General features: G+C 36.1%; 1 protein-coding gene across 1 annotated transcript in view; it reads right to left on the bottom strand.

Annotated features, from left to right (window-relative positions):
• The window catches only part of LOC122800812 (macrophage colony-stimulating factor 1 receptor-like), an 875,741-nt gene that overhangs the window by 123,089 nt on the left and 734,838 nt on the right, over positions 1 to 17,814 (bottom strand). The window contains exon 17 of the mRNA XM_044070092.1: positions 10,981 to 11,092. Within this exon, the coding sequence (XP_043926027.1) occupies positions 10,981 to 11,092 (112 nt within the window). The remainder of the gene's footprint in view (positions 1 to 10,980; positions 11,093 to 17,814) is intronic.

Below are 17,814 nucleotides of genomic sequence, written 5' to 3'. Positions count from 1 at the left end.
CCTCCAGACATGCTTCATCTCTAGGGAATGTAGGACTACAACTGTCATCCCTCTACACAAAAATGTGAACCAACAATAGACCCAGGGAACTACAGACCCATAGGTTTGACTAGCCTTATATGTAAGGCCATGGAAAGAATTATTGGGGACCTGATAAACAAAGACATAGAAAGTCTTCAAACACTGAACCCATCCCAATTCAGTTTTGTCAAGGGCAGGCCATGCCTACAAACTTGTTGGACTTCTTCAGTAAGGTCATAGAGCCATAGACTAAGGCAAAATGGTACATACTGCTTAATGGCAAAGGAATTTGACACAATACTTCAGTTGGGTATTATAGAGAAACGAACACATTTAGACATAAATCCCTATGTCACTTAATGGATAGCCCAATGGCTTACTGATAGGACATATGAAGTTAGGGTGGGGAATCTACCTCCATCAAGAGGCATGTTACAAGTGGTATCCCACAGGGCTAAGTACTGGGACTTCTCCTGTTTGGAATATACTTCTCTGAAGTCAAGTCAAATGTAGAGGGCCTTTGGATGACCATATTTGCTGATGACTGCAAGCTGGGTGCAGTCATTGAATCCACCAAAGATGCAGATATCCTCCAGGAAGGTCTGACACAGACAAGTAATTGATTGCAGAATCATTACCAAAAACTCAGTACAAAAAATGCATAATTATATCTTTTGGGAAGGTGACTACCAATGAAAATTACACGCAGCACTAGAATTACCTGCTCTAAGGATCTGAACATCATCTGTGACATAAGCCAAACAAGATTTATGTGGACAGCAAGGTAGCATATGGATAGATTACCTCTTCTCTGGAAGAGACTCCCCATTCATGTGAAACAGAACTCTTTCCTAAACCTATTCAAATACAATTTGGACCAATGGATGGGAAATTGCAAATTCACTACTGGCTTGTCGTGTGTGGCACTTATGGATGGGGCAGTTTGTAGATGCCCTAAATCACAGACATATACCAAAGCCATTCTGGCCTGTGGGCATTAATAAGTGGGAAAATTGGGGCATGAATGAATCCAGAGTTACAAAGACACATATGTGGAGCATTTCTCCCCAGGCCCCCGCTGAAAATTGGTTCGTTCCAAGTCGGACTTTCCCAGTAAACAAATGTTAAATAAATAAATAAATAAATAAATAAATAAATAAATAAATAAATAGTGAACGAATAGGTTGAAAAAGACTCTAGGGCCATTAGCCTAATAACCTCCTATGATATTATGATTATTCATTTTTTCATCATTGATGACATAGAACTGGCAGTTTGATTTTCTGCAATTTTCTTCTTTGCAAAGGAAAAAAGAAGCTGCCTGCTCTTAGCGCGGTAAAGCGTATTTCATTCCATTTTTTTCTAGGACTTTTGTTTTACTCCCCTGCCTATCAACCATCTGTCTTATCTCCAGTTCATTTGTCATGCACATTCCTTCTTTCCTCCTTCTTGCACCCCATATCTCCCCATAGGGAGGGTTCCCATTTACACTAAAGACTTATAGCATTTTATGGTGATCAGTATGGGAATCCATAGCTGACCAGTGGAGGAGTTATCATCCAGGTGGCCAAAGATGACCTCATTTTTTATAAATATAAATATTCTTCCTCAAATATTATCCAGCATGCCTGCCACCTAACCAGGGTATACAGTGCCATTTCATAGTGTATACAGGATTCTACATATTTTCCACTTCTATCTACTCTGAAGAAGTGGATACTGTGACACACACTGCCTGCACAGCATGCTATATCAAAAAGCATTCTGTTAGATCACTCAAACTCAGCTGTCTGTCAATTTTATAAGTAGCACTTTTCTACCTATAGTGCACTTCTAGGGCTTTTTCTTTTGTAAGGGCCACTATTGTTAAACTTCTATCCAAGGGGAATTAAGAGCTGCCCAACTTTAGACAGATTGAAGAATGCCCTCAAGATTTTTTTCCATTGAAGAAGCCATATAAGGTTGTCTAGATTCAGTTGTATAATTATTACCTTGAATTGTTATAACTTGATTACAATGTAAACAGCTCTGGATCCTTAAATTGTAATGTTGTTTTGTAACTTATGAAATCAAAACTATCCATTAGTGATTGTGCATCAGTATACTAATTTTTGCTTCATACTGTGATCTTTGCTTACATTTGACTTTAAATTTATTAAGATGCTTTGTGGCTAAAACACCATTACAATATAAACAAAAAGACGTGACTTTAAAACATATCCACAATAAAAAGCCAAAAAATGCTATCACCATTAGAAAATAGATAAAATAGAATAGTTTTTAATGCCTCCCTAAAGTCAGCCAGTGTGGGACACTTCTAGAGCCATTGAGGTAACAAGCTCCACGTGTGAGGCCCTTGATAATGAATGAAAAACAGAGGTTTCCAAGTTCACCTATGGAACTGCTAGCAGCCCCTCAGAGGACGATTGCAAAATCCCCATGGGAAGTAAGGCTTAATAAGCTCCTTCAGATAGCAGGCACCCAAGTCCTGTATGGGCAGACAGACTAACAGTGAGACTAACAGGCATGATGTGTTGGCAATGTGAAGTACCTGCACAAAGCCTTGCAACAGAGTTCTGCATCATTTGTAAATGATCATATTCAGTGTTAGGCAGTTTCAGGCCAAGGGAATTGCAGTAGTCCAATCTGGAAGAACCATCTATGTATCTATCTCTCTCTCTCTCTCTCTATATATATATATATATATATATATATATATATATATATATTTTTTTTTTTTTTTGTGATTTCTATTCTTTATGCAGCAAAGCTGTGAAAGTTAGACAGACAGATAGATGCCTAGATAGATAGATAGGCAGACAGATATCTAAACAGAAGGATGGATAACTAGGTAGTAAAGACACATGCATATATAGATATATGTAGACAGAAAAGTAGCAGATGCATAGATGGATAGATATATAGATTGATAGGCATAGATAAACAGGCAGACAGGCAGAAATAATTTATTTTTGACACTATTTTTTGTTTAGGGAGATTCTCTCTCTGTACATCTGCCATAGTACATCTCCATAAATGAGCTACTCAGTGTAAATGGGTTACTTTAGTGTAATGCTACTCTTTAAATAAATATTTCAACAGACTATCTCACTTACAGGCAAAATAAATCTTTTGAATTCATGAGAAAGGTCCTATGATCACCATGTTGCATTATTTCCCTCAGAAGACTCTTCTACCTGTTTTGCCCTGCAGTACTACATTAGTGGCACCTACTGTGGCTGAAATTCCACTTAATTCACCCCACAGTTATACTGCCTGCCTTACAGAATAACTGTGCATCATAACACTCACACATGTAATCCCCATTTTCAAAAGACCTGCTTTCAGTGTAAGTGACCACTTATACTGAGATCAGGTCTTTTGGAATCTGGCCCCTGATTTAAGCCTGTTTATACATAGGTCTTACACTGAAGTAAGTAATTTACACTGAGAGTAACACTGAGAGTGGGGTCCAAATGGAGAGATGAGGGGTCCATATGGAGAGATGAAAAGTCTGCAAGCAAAGTTGAGTAGTAGTGCTGAAATTTAATTCATCCTCAAGTCTTGGTGAGTACCTTCACATGGTGGACCCTGTTTTCACAAAATCTCACCAAGGCGACACTGACATACAGACTGCATTTATATAGGATATATCATGGACAGAAGTAGGTCAAAAACTAAAAAAGATATCTGGGTGCACAAGACCCAGAATACAAAAAGTGCCCAATCCTGGTTGGCACATTGGTGCCAGGACTAGAAAAGATGACAGTGCAGAATCCTCAAATTACAGAAACATTACTACAATGGAGCCAGGCCCAGCCCAGGAGGAGAATGGCCCCCCTATTGTAGAAGGAAGTAGCAGTCCACAAAAATCACAAAAACTGATAGGCCAAAGAAGAGCCATAAAGACGATAAAGTGGACTATTGAGGATAAGAAAGAAATTATGTATTGTTACTATTATGCAAAACGCCCAGAATTTCAAGACACAAGATAAACAAAATGATTAAGAGAGAAATTAGAGGAAAGAAAAATACTTCCGCAAGAAAAACTGTCAGAAGCTTCAAATGAAAATCTGCATTCATTAATACAACATATTTGTGAAAAACAGTAAAAAAGAAACCTTGATCTGTTTGGAAAAAGAAGCAACTGCGCAAGTGCGAAAATATAAACTACAAAACCAGGAGATATTTGAAAAATATAAAAAAGAAATATGGACATGGGAAAGAAAGAGGAATTTGATATGGTACAATATTTATGCAAAGGAGAAAGCCAAATTAATTAATGTAAAGAAGGCATCCCCAAAAATATTCTAAGAGAAATACAGGCAAAGGCATCCGGATATAGAAAATTCACAATAAAAAATAATATAACAAAGATGGAATGTAGAAAAGAAGATTAGTAAAGTAGAAGTTAAAGAAAAGTAGAAGTTGAAGTTATGGAGTGCCTGTGAAGTGAAGAATTTGGTATAGAAGGTCTAAAACAGGTTACATCACAGCAGGGTAGAGTGAGTCCCCAAAGTAGGGAGAAACAGGAAGATCATGAAATATCTGAATAAGAAAAGTGGACATGGTGAAAGAAAAAGAGATTTAATATAGTGTAATATTTATGCAAAAGAGAAAGCAAAACTAATCAATACAAAAAGAGTAGCACCAAAGATATTTCAAGAGAGGAAAGGAATCTGGACATGGAAAACTTTACAATACAAAAAAACAAGAAGACAAAGAGGAAAAGTAGAAAAGGAGATTAGTAATGGAGAAGTTAAAGAAATAGAAACTGAGGTTATGGAGTATCTGCAAAGTGAAGGATTCAGTGTAGAAAATCTAATTCAGAAAGCACCACAACAGGATAGAGTAATACATATCCAAATTAAGGGGAAACCGGTGGAACAGGAAGCAATTGGTCAGGTGCAATATGGAGATAATTTCCAGCTTTCCACAGGAAACCAGTATAAATATTCACTTGAAGATAGACAACAAGGGAAGGAAGAGGGAACTGTGGAAACTGATGCAGTCAATGTTGAGGAGTGATAGGCCAGTGCGTTCCCATATGATAAAGCAGTGGACGGCACAGGATGAAATTGAAGAGAATATGTCACAAGATGATGCTATAGAATCTTCTATAGAATGCCAGCATGAAATGGAAAAAAAAAGTTCGGAAGAAAATGAGCTAAGAGAAGAGTTGCTTGATTTAATAGACATAGATATATTAAGATCAATGAAAGAAATAGACTGCAGAAGGTTAATAAAACCCAAAAAGTCAGAAGTCTGATAAAACAAACAGACATAGCAATTAGGACTGTTCATAGAGATCCATGCAATATAACAGAGGTAAACAGGATATATTACTGTGCAGCTAAATTAATAACTGATAAAGTTCTACCACAAGAATACAGGGTAGTGACGGAAAGGAAGAGGAGAAATCGAATACCACCATGGAAGTAGTAACAAAAAACTTCGGACTCACCACGAAATAAATAAAAACAGTATATTTTATTAGACAAACGGTAAGCGCTTTCGCGTATTCAGAGATACGCTTCCTCAGACCATGGCATCAAGTCAAATACTGCAAGCTTATATAGTTGAGTAACCACTTAATTAAACCCAATCAAATGATTAATTAATTAAATAATTAGGCAATCAACAAACAGATCTTTTAAAGAAACAGCTTATAAAATACATGATTCCTAATATAAAATGCAGTATCATGCTATATGGAATAAATGCAATCTTGTTAACTGCTTACAAACCTAAAAATACACTTATATATAGTTTAAAACTAACTAACATATAGGCAATCATGTGTACAGCCTATATATAAATTTATATACAGATAAAAACTATTAATATATAAATTATTAAACACACTTAAATAATTAATGCATATAAATAACATTATTAAAATCAATATGAACTCTGCTTATCTAAAACATATGAAACTATGGTAAAATATGTATGTATATGCATTAAAAATTTATAATAATATTTGTTATAGCCCAAAATCAAGTTTTAGGTTGAATTTAGATTTGTACTGACTGTACAGTTTCTTGTAGATATATATATATATATATATATATATATATATATATATATATATATATATATATATATATATATTTGTCTTTATGCATAGTTATTTAGCTTACATAACTATTTATGTACATTTATATATATGTATTTTGTACATATGTATACATTTTTAATGCATATACATACATATTTTACCATAGTTTCATATGTTTTAGATAAGCAGAGTTCATATTGATTTTAATAATGTTATTTATATGCAATAATTATTTAAGTGTGTTTAATAATTTATATATTAATAGTTTTTATCTGTATATAAATTTATATATAGGCTGTACACATGATTGCCTATATGTTAGTTAGTTTTAAACTATATATAAATGTATTTTTAGGTTTGTAAGCAGTTAACAAGATTGCATTTATTCCATATAGCATGATACTGCATTTTATATTAGGAATCATGTATTTTATAAGCTGTTTCTTTAAAAGATCTGTTTGTTGATTGCCTAATTATTTATTTAATTAATTAATTAATCATTTGATTGGGTTTAATTAAGTGGTTACTCAACTATATAAGCTTGCAGTATTTGACTTGATGCCATGGTCTGAGGAAGCGTATCTCTGAATACTGTGCGCTTACCGTTTGTCTAATAAAATATACTGTTTTTATTTATTTCGTGGTGAGTCCGAAGTTTTTTGTTACTATTTATCATTTTATATTTACTGAGGACTCTCTGGCTGGTGTTGGATTTTCTTTTGGATACCACCATGGAAGTATCAAACAGAGAAACTATAAAGCAACTAAGAGAAGAAGTGTAAGTATTAGAAGAGTATAAAAGAGGGAACAGATCAATAAAAATACTCAGAAAGCTAGATGTGATAAAAGCAATGCACATTATTAGAACAGACCAGGATCTATCATGTACTATCACAAATAACAAAAAAAAAATTCAGCACAGGCGGACAAACTTTAAGATATGAAGATAAATATAAAGCAAAAGTACAAAATAAACAATTTATTGATGATCCAAAAAAAGTTTTTTAAAGAATTGGAAAATAAGGTAAAAGGAATTGAAAGACAGAAAAAAAAAGAAGAAATAAATACATTTTGGAGAAGTATCTATGAAGATCATGTGGAACATAACAAAGATGCTAAATTAATCGAAGAAGTTAAAAAAAGAATAAGAGGTTGAAAGGTACAGAATATGAAATGGGATGAAGTAACACCCAGCAAGACTGAAATAAAGTTAAGAAAAGCCTCTAATTGGAAAACCCCAGGCCCAGATGCAGTACCTAACTTTTCGCTAAAAGTATTAATATCTTTGCATGACGATTTAGCCATGAGTAAGAACTATTTATATGCTCACCCCGAACAGACACCAACCTGGTTAACAACAGGAAAAATAATGCTCCTACTTAAGACTAAACCTGCAAACTACCTTAAAAATTATAGAACAATAACTTGCCTTCTGACGACGTATAAACTATATATGGGAAATGATGCTGACAGAGTTTAGTCATTTAGAAGAAAATGCAATTATGGCAGTAGAACAAAAGGGCAATAAAAGAAAGTCATATGGAACAAAGGATCATTTGTTGTTAAATAAAGTCATAGTGGAGAACTGTAAAAAGGGGAAGAATCTAAGTATGGCATGGATTGACTACAAAAAAGCATTTGATAGTATACCACATTCATGGATAAAAGAGTGCTTAAAAATGTATAAGATAAACCCTACACTAATCGACTACATTATAGTGATCATGAAACAGTGGCAGACCATAGGTTCATAGGTTCGTACTAGGCTAACTGCCCTTCTGAGCCATTTTAAGCATAGCCAGTTATCCCCTATGAGATTCAAGCCCTGTATCTTGTGTTTGTAAGGCAAACACCTTAACCATTAGGCCACCCTCCCAACCCCAATCCATTTTGCAATTAAGCCATAATAAAGTACAAATTATTATCCCAGGGATAAAAATTCAAAGGGGGATATTCCAGGGTGACTCTTTGTCACCACTGCTGTTCTGCCTTGCCCTTAACCCATTAAGCTGTTTACTTAACAGCTTAGGCCATGACTATAATCTAGCTCCTAGAAAACAACAAAGTGTAAAGACTTCTCATCTTCTCTTTGTCAATGATTTAAAACTGTATAGCTCATCAGATGAGAAACTGAAAGCACAACTGCAAGTTGTCAAAAACTTTTTCAGATGATATAAGAATGTCATTTAGTCTTGATAAATGTGCAAAAGCAACCTTTAAAGCAGGAAAACTAAAACACCAAGAAAACATCAGTCTGGGACAAGAATGTGATATAAAAGAACTTGAGAAAGAAGGAGTGTTTAAATAGTTGGGAACTGATGAATGATCAACAATAAAACACGAACAAAAGCAAAGAAAACTTAGTAAAGAATACTTCAGAAGACATAATTAATCCTGAAAATGGCACTGACATCTAGGAATAAAATCCAAGCTATAAACCAGTCTACTCTTCCTGTCCTAACTTACAGTTTTGGAGTAACTGACTGGCCCCAAAACGTGTTGGATAGATTAGATAGGAAAACAAGAAGGATGCTTCATACTCACCAAATAATTTATAAAAATCAATGCATACCAAGATTATATATTCCCAATTCCAAAGGAGGGCTGGGCCCATTGAAATTGATTATATGTATAGATATGCAATCATGGGACACCACACATATCTGCTGACCTCACAAGACTCAAACATAGTTTAAGTTTTGAAACATGAGGAGAATAAATCTAAGATGACTTCTCTACTTAATTTAGCAGAAGCATATCAGTGTCAAGCAGGAATGGAATTCAAACCAGAAGTAGATAAAAATCAGGCAGCAACTGAATGTGCCAAAAAACAAAAGAAAGAATATAAGGTGAAGGATCAGATGAGAAGGCAAGAAATGTGGAAAATGCATAAATATAGTTGCAAGTATAGAAAACTTCTGGAAGAACCTCATGTTGATCAGGAACGAACACAGGAATGGTTAAAGAGAGGCAAATTCAAACCAAGAGATGAAAGGTTAATATTGGCAGCCCAAGATAGTGGGCTATGTACATGTTGGTTTGCAAAGTCCATTGAGTATATGGGAGAAACAGACAAATGTAGGTTTTATAAAACCAAACTGAAAACAGTTGCTCACTTCATTGCTGGTTCCGACATACTAATGGCAGAAGGACTGTATACTGAAAGGCATAATAATGTGGCAAGACTGTTGCACTGGGGATTGTGCAAACATTATGGTATTGAAGTGGCTGAAAAACACTGGAAACATGAGCCACAAAGCATCATAGAAAATGAAGACGTCTACATCACATGGGATCATCCATTACCAAGAGTACAAAGGACAGATGCTAGAAAACCAGATATAGTGGTCCAGGAAAAGAAGGCAAAAGTAGCATTGATCGTTGAAATCGACACACCCAGTGACTACAGTGTCTTGCGTACAGAGAGACACAAAGTCATAAAATATCAGGATCTGCAGGTAGAAACAAGAGCAATATGGAAGAAAGATACCAAGACAGTTCCAATAGTAATAGGAGCAATGGGTCTTATAAAATAGAATTTGCAATCGTATTTAGATATGTTACCAATCCATGTAACCACATATGAATTGCAGAAGAAGTCATTACAGATGCTGCGAAGAGCACTTTTGGCTGATATCAAAGATTGAAACAATACCAATTTCATGAACTTTAATCATACTTTGACTTAGGAATGAGGTCCATTTCCATCATGGTATTAGAAACCTAAAAGACTTGGCAAAATTAAGAGAGTAAGTCTCTTGAAATCAGGGCAGACTTTCACTGAGAGCAACTGTTTTGGAATCTGGCCCATAGATGTGTGACATAACTCAGATTATGTCAAAGAACACAAGACCTTTAGCAGGTGTGATGGTATTTCTCTGCTAAAAGTATACAAGCAAGGAATGAGTCATGTACTGTAAAGAATAAAATACAGCCATGGGCTGTTAACCAATGCTTTGCTCTCAATGTCGCATACAATTCTCTGGCAAGGGCTGCACATCATGTTGTTGACATTTTTTCATCAGATGTCTAATTCCATGTGACTTCTGCAGAAAAAGGTGGGATATAATCTACATAGCCCCATCTCATGTAAGTCCAAGGTCATCACACTGCGTAATTATTGAAATATCACCCAACTAAAATACAAACATGGCCTTTTGTTTGTAAAAAATAATGTTTCTTCAAATAATTCTGCATAAACAACATCTAACTACTTCTAGTTTCAGGCCATTGGCTACCCCTTCTAGCAAAATGTTTCTGGGTTAACTTCAAGGTTAGCCCCATTGACAATCTATTTTTTTTTAATTTCGAGGAATAGTACATATGCAAGTTTCTCATCCTGAGCTCACAGAAATTGTTTAGTTAATTTAAAAAAAATCAGTGATTCAGAAACAGGGGACAAAAAACTATGAATTTATGATGCTCACATGACAGTGTAACAAGCTGCAGTGCTTCTGGACAAAAACATTTTTATTATAATTGTGAGAAAAAGAAGTGCCTGTAAGCTTCCTTGCTCTCTTTCTGTAGCTCTGACGACAAACAATGATAAATAATTAGAATGTAGAATTTTATTTTCAGTTTTAACTTTTTGCTATTTGAAGATACACAGGATTCAGCATCAGATCTTATTGTAGTACTAGGAGACAGTGCTGTTGTGAAAACAAAGATTTATGTCTACATTTAACTTGATAAATTGATTAGTGGTACACAACAAGGGTCTTATGCCATGCCTTCAGCTGTTAGGTGACAGGAGTATGACAAAAAAAATCAATAATCTTAACAGATGCACTGTTAACATGCACACTGGGAAATATATTGCTGTGCTTTTTTAAAGAACTATATAGTGAATATGCTCTGAGGACAATGTTTATGAATGCCGCACGACACTTCCATCTTACCTAAGGAGAAGATCTCCCAGAGCAGAATTCCATATGACCAGACATCACTCTGTACGGTGTACACGCACTCAAAGATGCTCTCTGGAGCCATCCACTTCACAGGAAGGCGTGCCTGGAAACAAGAGCATAGAATAGTAATGAGCTACATAAAATTTCAGCTTTGATATAAATGAAGGAATTACCTGACAATTTATTAATTTCCTATTCTGTAGTTAAATTCAATGCATAACACAACAGTCATTTATTCTGAAGCAGCAAAGCAATTCAGATTTTTGTTCTGTATGGCACTCTGAATAGTACCTACTGTATCACTACCTACATCAGAGAGGGTGCATCTGCCATGACAGTTTTAGCTATTACTTTAGCAGAAGAACCAAGGTCATGTCACATTGTCACATTATTACATAAAGTAATAAATTCTGTTGGATAAGAGCTGTCTCATGTACAGAATGATGCATGAGGTACTGTACTAAATGATATTTTTGCATGCACCCTGACATACTGTCATCCCACTGTGAACAACAGCCCTGTCCCATTTACAGAATGAGGCATGAGGTGTGGTATTTTTGCACATATCCCAACATACAAAGCGTCATACCACCGTTGAATCACAGAATAAGAAGATTCCTAGGTATCACATATAAATGGTTTACATAAAGTCATGTTACAGATTCATGGAAGATCATTTTATGTAATTACAGCAGATAATGTGTCATTAAATTAAATTCATGAAGTATAATGACAAAAGAAAATATTACTTGAATCACACATTGATGGATTTTATGGATTTTCCCATAAATTTTCTATCCCAGTTATGTTGCTTTTTGCCATACTTACCAAAACGTTGCATATGAGGTGAGTGCTGTGGGGTCAGTCTGCAGGATAGGGGGAAAGGAGATTGCTAATGCATTTTTGGCTATGAAAGATGACATAGATACTTGAAGCCATAGGCTGCACCCTAAAGGACAAAAATAACCCACACTGGATATGGGAAAGGGAGAGGGAGAGAACATTTTCTAGTTAGCACATGGCATCAAGCTGTACAGGAATGCTTTGTCCGCTGCACTAATGAGGATAATTCACTGTTCTGAGGGCTAACTAGAAGCTATTACAGCATCTAGTTTTTCTTCAGATTGCAAACTTGATCCTATGCAGATGTTCATCGTGTTACACTGCTGCAGTCATTACACTTGGGTTATCCTGCCGTAAGAATGTTTTCTTATCATATAGGATGAAAAAAAGTTCCAGCTGCTGTTTTTCAACTATATGTCTTCTTAATGTATTTATCAGTTTTTCACTTATTTAGCTTATTAATGTGTTTATCAGTTCTAATCTTCTTTTTCAGTTTCTTGTATTGCTGTAAGTAATATTGCAGAGTGTATTTTAAAGAAATGTTTTGTGTTACTGTAATATCAGATTAAGTTTGCAGTTACTCATTTACGCACAACGTGTTTTTAAAACGATGACATTGTTTATGATTTAATACAACTTCTTTACCATTTTGAATTCCATTTGACAAAATTATACAAAAACATAGAGACATATGACATTGTTAAATCTTCTTCTTTCAGCTTTTCCTGGTTAGGGGTCACCACAGCGGATCACCTGTCCGCATGATTGGCAGTAGAGTTTTACAGTGTTGGGTTGCCATCCCGGTGCCCAACCTTCCACAGAAGGTACACACATGCACGCACTCATACCTAGGGCCAATTTAGAGTGTCCAATCCACCTACAGCATGTCTTTGAGATGTGGGAGGAAAGCGGAGCACCCAGAGGAAACTCATGCGACCACAGGGAGGACATGCAGACTCTGCACAGAAGGCACCCCAGCCGATAATCGAACTGGAGACGTTCTTGCTGTGAGGCAGCAACGCTAACTGCTGCACCACAGTGGCCTCCCACATGGCATTGTTAAATACTGGACAGGAATTCATTACTGTCGTGAATATGCAGTATATCTCATATGGGGTGGTGCTCTGAAATGAGGCGAAGGGAAATTACCATATACTGTAGGTTTGAATAGTTTTGCTTTTTATAACTGGCTTCTTTTTTTGGGGGTGGGGATGATCTGTTCTGAGTCTGAGAGAATGCTCTTTAAGCAAATATTAGCCTGCCATTAACAGAACCGTTGTATTATGGGTAATTGGGCTCTGAAGGAAGCGTCATATTATTTACGTGGGGGGAAGCTATCCACTGCATAGTTGAGGGGTTCACAGCAATGATGGGACAGTTTATTAAAGCTGTTTTTCCATGTTTTTGTAAGGTAGGCCAGTTAGTGGTATGCCATACAAAGTTTCAGAACACAGCATCAGTGAAGGAATTTTACTTCTAGGTTTAGCTATCCCATTGTGACCTTTACAGCTAACAGTCCTAGCTGATATGAATCTCTCACTTGAGTGATGAGGTGAGGGTGGAAGTGACAGAAGTGATCAACATAGATTAGTAAGGTGTATTAAACTTTATGTTTGAAAGAAGGCTACGTTAAAGACTTCAGTATGTCTCAGGAATAGGATCTCTTGTAAGCTGCATATAAATGTAGCAGATTTGTTGTGCATGCAGAAGTTACACTATGCCAACATATTTGCACAACCTAAAACACACACATTCTGCTCAGCTCACTGGTACTTGCTATCATTTTAAATGATTTTGTGTAGCAGGTATTTTAACTAGATAGGACGTAACCAGTCTCCTACTCTGTACATCTTTGTATAGCTATTAGCTTACAGGTACACAAAATGTCATCTTTTACAGCAGAGCTGCGTCCACTTTCAGCACGGAAATAGACATTTGAAACCACTGTAATGTTCTAGAAACCGGTGGTAAACTGAATGGGTACTGTTCACTTAACACCCATCAGCAGATTTTTTTGGTTTTCAGGTTTTCATTTGAAAACTGAAGTTCCCCTCTACTGCTCTGATTGATACTATTTTGAAACTTTTATAGAAGAGTAAGTTTGCAATTGTTTGGGCTGCAGACAATTGCTGTGTGTTGAATCATTTTGGGTTGGGTTTAGAAGAAAGGGGAGCATGAATATCATATGATATATAGTTTATTTATAATGTATCTAATTATCTTGTCAGCCAGATAAATCTACTAGGAGAAGCAGGTTCCTCTTTTCAGAGTAGTGCAGGGTTGCTGTCTGGTTATGTGACTTGTTGAGTCATGTAATAGGCAAATAGAATACAACCCAGGATTATAGGATGAAATTTATTAGCAACGGATAGCCTTAATCCTTTGTGTCCACCTGTCAAATATGCTGTATCAAATACAACTGACATGTATAATGTAGCAATAGTTTAAAGGTGCAGTAATAATTATGAGACAAATTGCTGGAAGTTGAATTAAGCTACAGCTTGAAGACTTACCACACAAGCAATGTGGTGTTACTTTACAGGTAATGCAAGCAAAGTGGTCATATTTTTTATTGTTGATGAAGGAAATGTTTTCTCTTGTACAGGATAGTTGAATTAATTTGCAAAGAATCTGAAAAACAGCATTAAGTAAACAGAAAGTAATTTGATTTTAATGGTAAAATGTAGAATATTCTGCGACCTGCATTCCTAACACAAAGTGAAGAATGAATGGAATTACATTAGAAGTAGCATGGGGAAAATGATTTCGGAGTCTGAAATATTCTGAAATTTACACAAGATGGCAAAAAGTATAAATTGAAACAGTCCACCACAGTAAAATCCAAATGAAAACGGCAGGTTGAAAACATACAAATCCAGAAATATTATTAAAACGCCATAGAATGTAACACAGATGATCTTTTTCGTACCTAGATGCTTTTTAAAGTAATACAAAAATTACACAACTCATATCAGGTAATTCATTTAAGCTATTCAAGTATAACAACAAAGACGTCATAATAAAAATCATTATACAATTCATTTGCATTGAGTACATACATTAGATGTTAATAAAAGTAACATACTTTTAATGTTTTAAACTCCTTTGATTTAGACTACTTTAAGGAAACAGTATCCTTCAGATCAGTTAGGTGATCTGTCCTTTTTATTGCCTTCATTTTTAACAAAGGTGTCTAAATCAGTAAATGTCTTGAGGACTTTAGTTATGTGAATTGAATTTAAGTTCATAGGTAAGTACTGGGCTAACTGCCCTTGTCAGCCATTTTAAGCCTAGCCAAATTCCCTTTTTGTGCTTGAATTAACCCACTCCATTTGGATAAAACATTTTGGAGCTGTCTGTGACTATTAGTAGTGCAGGGGCAATTCTGGGGTAAATTTTCTATTTCTGTCCATAGATCCAAGATGAGCTTCAATATGGACAATGATAGACGTTTTATGTGGATGGTGAGTCTGTTCCCTAGCAGCTGTGTCTTCTGTGAGATATACCTGTCCCTCCAAACCAAACTGCTAATGTTGTAGCAGAGGTTTATATCCCTAGACTATTTCTGATGCCATTTGACTTGCTGTTGTGCAGTAAATCCATCAGTACTGGGTAGGAGGATTCCTTGTATGCAGACACAGGTCACCTTTTAGCAGTCTGTAGGATACAGAGTATAGTGACAGGACTTCGGGTCAGTCCATGTGGGACATGTTGTTTAGGCCTTGCATCCTTTTAGTAAGGTATCTCTGTGGGCATTCCAGTTGTTGCATGTGTCTGGAGAGATATATGTTAAAGGGGGTGTTATACCTGATGTCTGGCTTAATGAGGGTTGAGTAAAGTGGGACACTGACATCCCTAGATCTAGACACAATCCCTTTGTTTATGAACTGTGTGATATAGAAGGACTTTCTTACAACAATGGCCACATGTTGGTCAGAGGTTAGGTCATTGTCCCCATAAGTTCCCAAATCCTGAACAACTGGGTCAACTCTCAAGGACATATGCTCAATATGGTAAATACCTGGGGTAGATGATTTTCCAAAGCATACAATAATGTATTTTTTGGCATTTAGTTTCAGTCCATGATTTTGGCAGTTTTTTATTGGAGTCAAACAAACCTTCCTGCAGGATGGCTAAGTCATTTGGAGATTCAATGACTGCTCCTTGCTTGCAGTCATCTGTAAACTTAGTCAGCCAGAGACCATTGGTATTTCAGAAAAGTAAATGACAAGCAGAAAAGGTCCCAGCACAGAATCCTGGGGAATCCACTGGTTTCTCTTCTCTTTGTGGAGGTAACTTATGCTATTTTGATTTCCTACATCCCATTTGTGAGCCAGTTGGCAATCCAGCAGGTGACACAAGCTCTTATTCCCACTTTATTTATATTTTCTACTATGCCTAAGTAGGGAATTGTGCCAAAAGCTTTAGCCAGGTTTAGGTATGCAGTGTGCATCATTTTGCTCTCATCCATTGCTATTGTGACCTTTTCAAAAATGTTCACCAGGTTGAGTAAGCATGACCTGCTCTTGATTAATCCAAACTGAGACAGGTCCAGTGTTTGGAGGTTCTCTATGTCCTGATTATTAGTTCCATAACTCTTTCCATGGCTTTGCATATGTGGCTGGTCAGACTTATGGGTCTGTAATTGCCTGGGTCTGTGGAAGGTTCTTCCGTATTCAGGGGAATGTCTGTAGCTGTTCTGCATTCACTTTATTTAAAACCTATATGGAGGCTGAGAATGAACATGGTTGTTAGGGGTGTGGCTAAATCGTGCTTCATGCTATTTAAGATGTATCCAGGGATATTGTCAGGATTCATTGATATACTGTTTTCAGCTTTTGATAGCACTTTTATGATTTGGTCTTCTATGAAAGCTGGAAGCAAATCAATTTCAGGTATATTTTTAGGGATGGATGGAAGGGAGAGATGGGGTAAAGTTTAAGCTAAATTTATAAGTTTTCTGTATCTTCATTCTCAGTGTAGGTAACAAACATCATTCACAGCCAATTCAGAACATTGTTGCATTGTGCTTTTGAGATTACGAACCTAACAAAAGAGGCCTTGTGATTGTCTTCGGCTTGTGTAGCTATTTTAGCCTTAAACTTCACTTTGTTGTATTTTATTACACTCCTGAGTTGTTTATTTCAGAGACAAAGACTCTAACATTCTGGGAATTACTCTTCTTACTTTTGGTCAAAATTCCTTCCCATTTATTGCAAAGCTTGTTGGTATTATAGTTCCAACATGTGTGATTATATCTTTGGAAGAGATAAGAGAGAAACAGAATATGATACAGACACATGTAGGGGTACAATGTAGAGGAATGGGGCAAATTAGGGGTACAGTGTAGAGGAATGGGACAAATGAAGCATAAGTAGTAAAGTGCAGCAGATCATTTTAAGGAAGATATTAGGAATTTTGTTTGCACACAGAGTGGATGAGTTATGGAATAGTTTAGTTAACTCTGTGGCTGAACATCAGCCTGGAAGCAGTTTTGATGCTTATTGGCATAAGTGGTACAGATTATTCGAAGGGGAGCAGTTGGTGACAAGATTTTTTATAATTCTGAGTGGCTTGATAGGGTGTTTTTGTCTTCTCTGGCTGAGGTAAGAAACTGATATACAATAGTTAACTAGCTGGGTATCCACTGGGAAAAAAAAAAAAGAAACAAGGAATGTGGGGTTACATTTCTAAACTATAATTTAAACAACTATTGCAGTGATTTCTCTTCAGTGCATTGAAAAGAAATGGAAGGGTGTAAAATAAGCGATGGAGTAACATGGATTGAAAAACTAAGTATAAGTACCTCTATCTCTTTAGACCACTCTTTCCTTCAGTATTTATGCAGAATTTACTGCTGACAATATACTTTTTTAGCTTAAACTCCATTACATGTTCACTAGCTAACAGACCAGTGAATTCTGCTGATCTGTTGCAAAAGGCATTTTAGTGCCCAGAGATTAAAATGCAGTTCTTCCCATT

Source organism: Protopterus annectens, chromosome 4.part1 (assembly GCF_019279795.1).
Source record: "Protopterus annectens isolate FY-2018-M chromosome 4.part1, PAN1.0, whole genome shotgun sequence".
NCBI classification, from domain to species: Eukaryota; Metazoa; Chordata; order Ceratodontiformes; family Protopteridae; genus Protopterus; species Protopterus annectens.
This window is presented reverse-complemented; position numbering and strand designations above follow the sequence as displayed.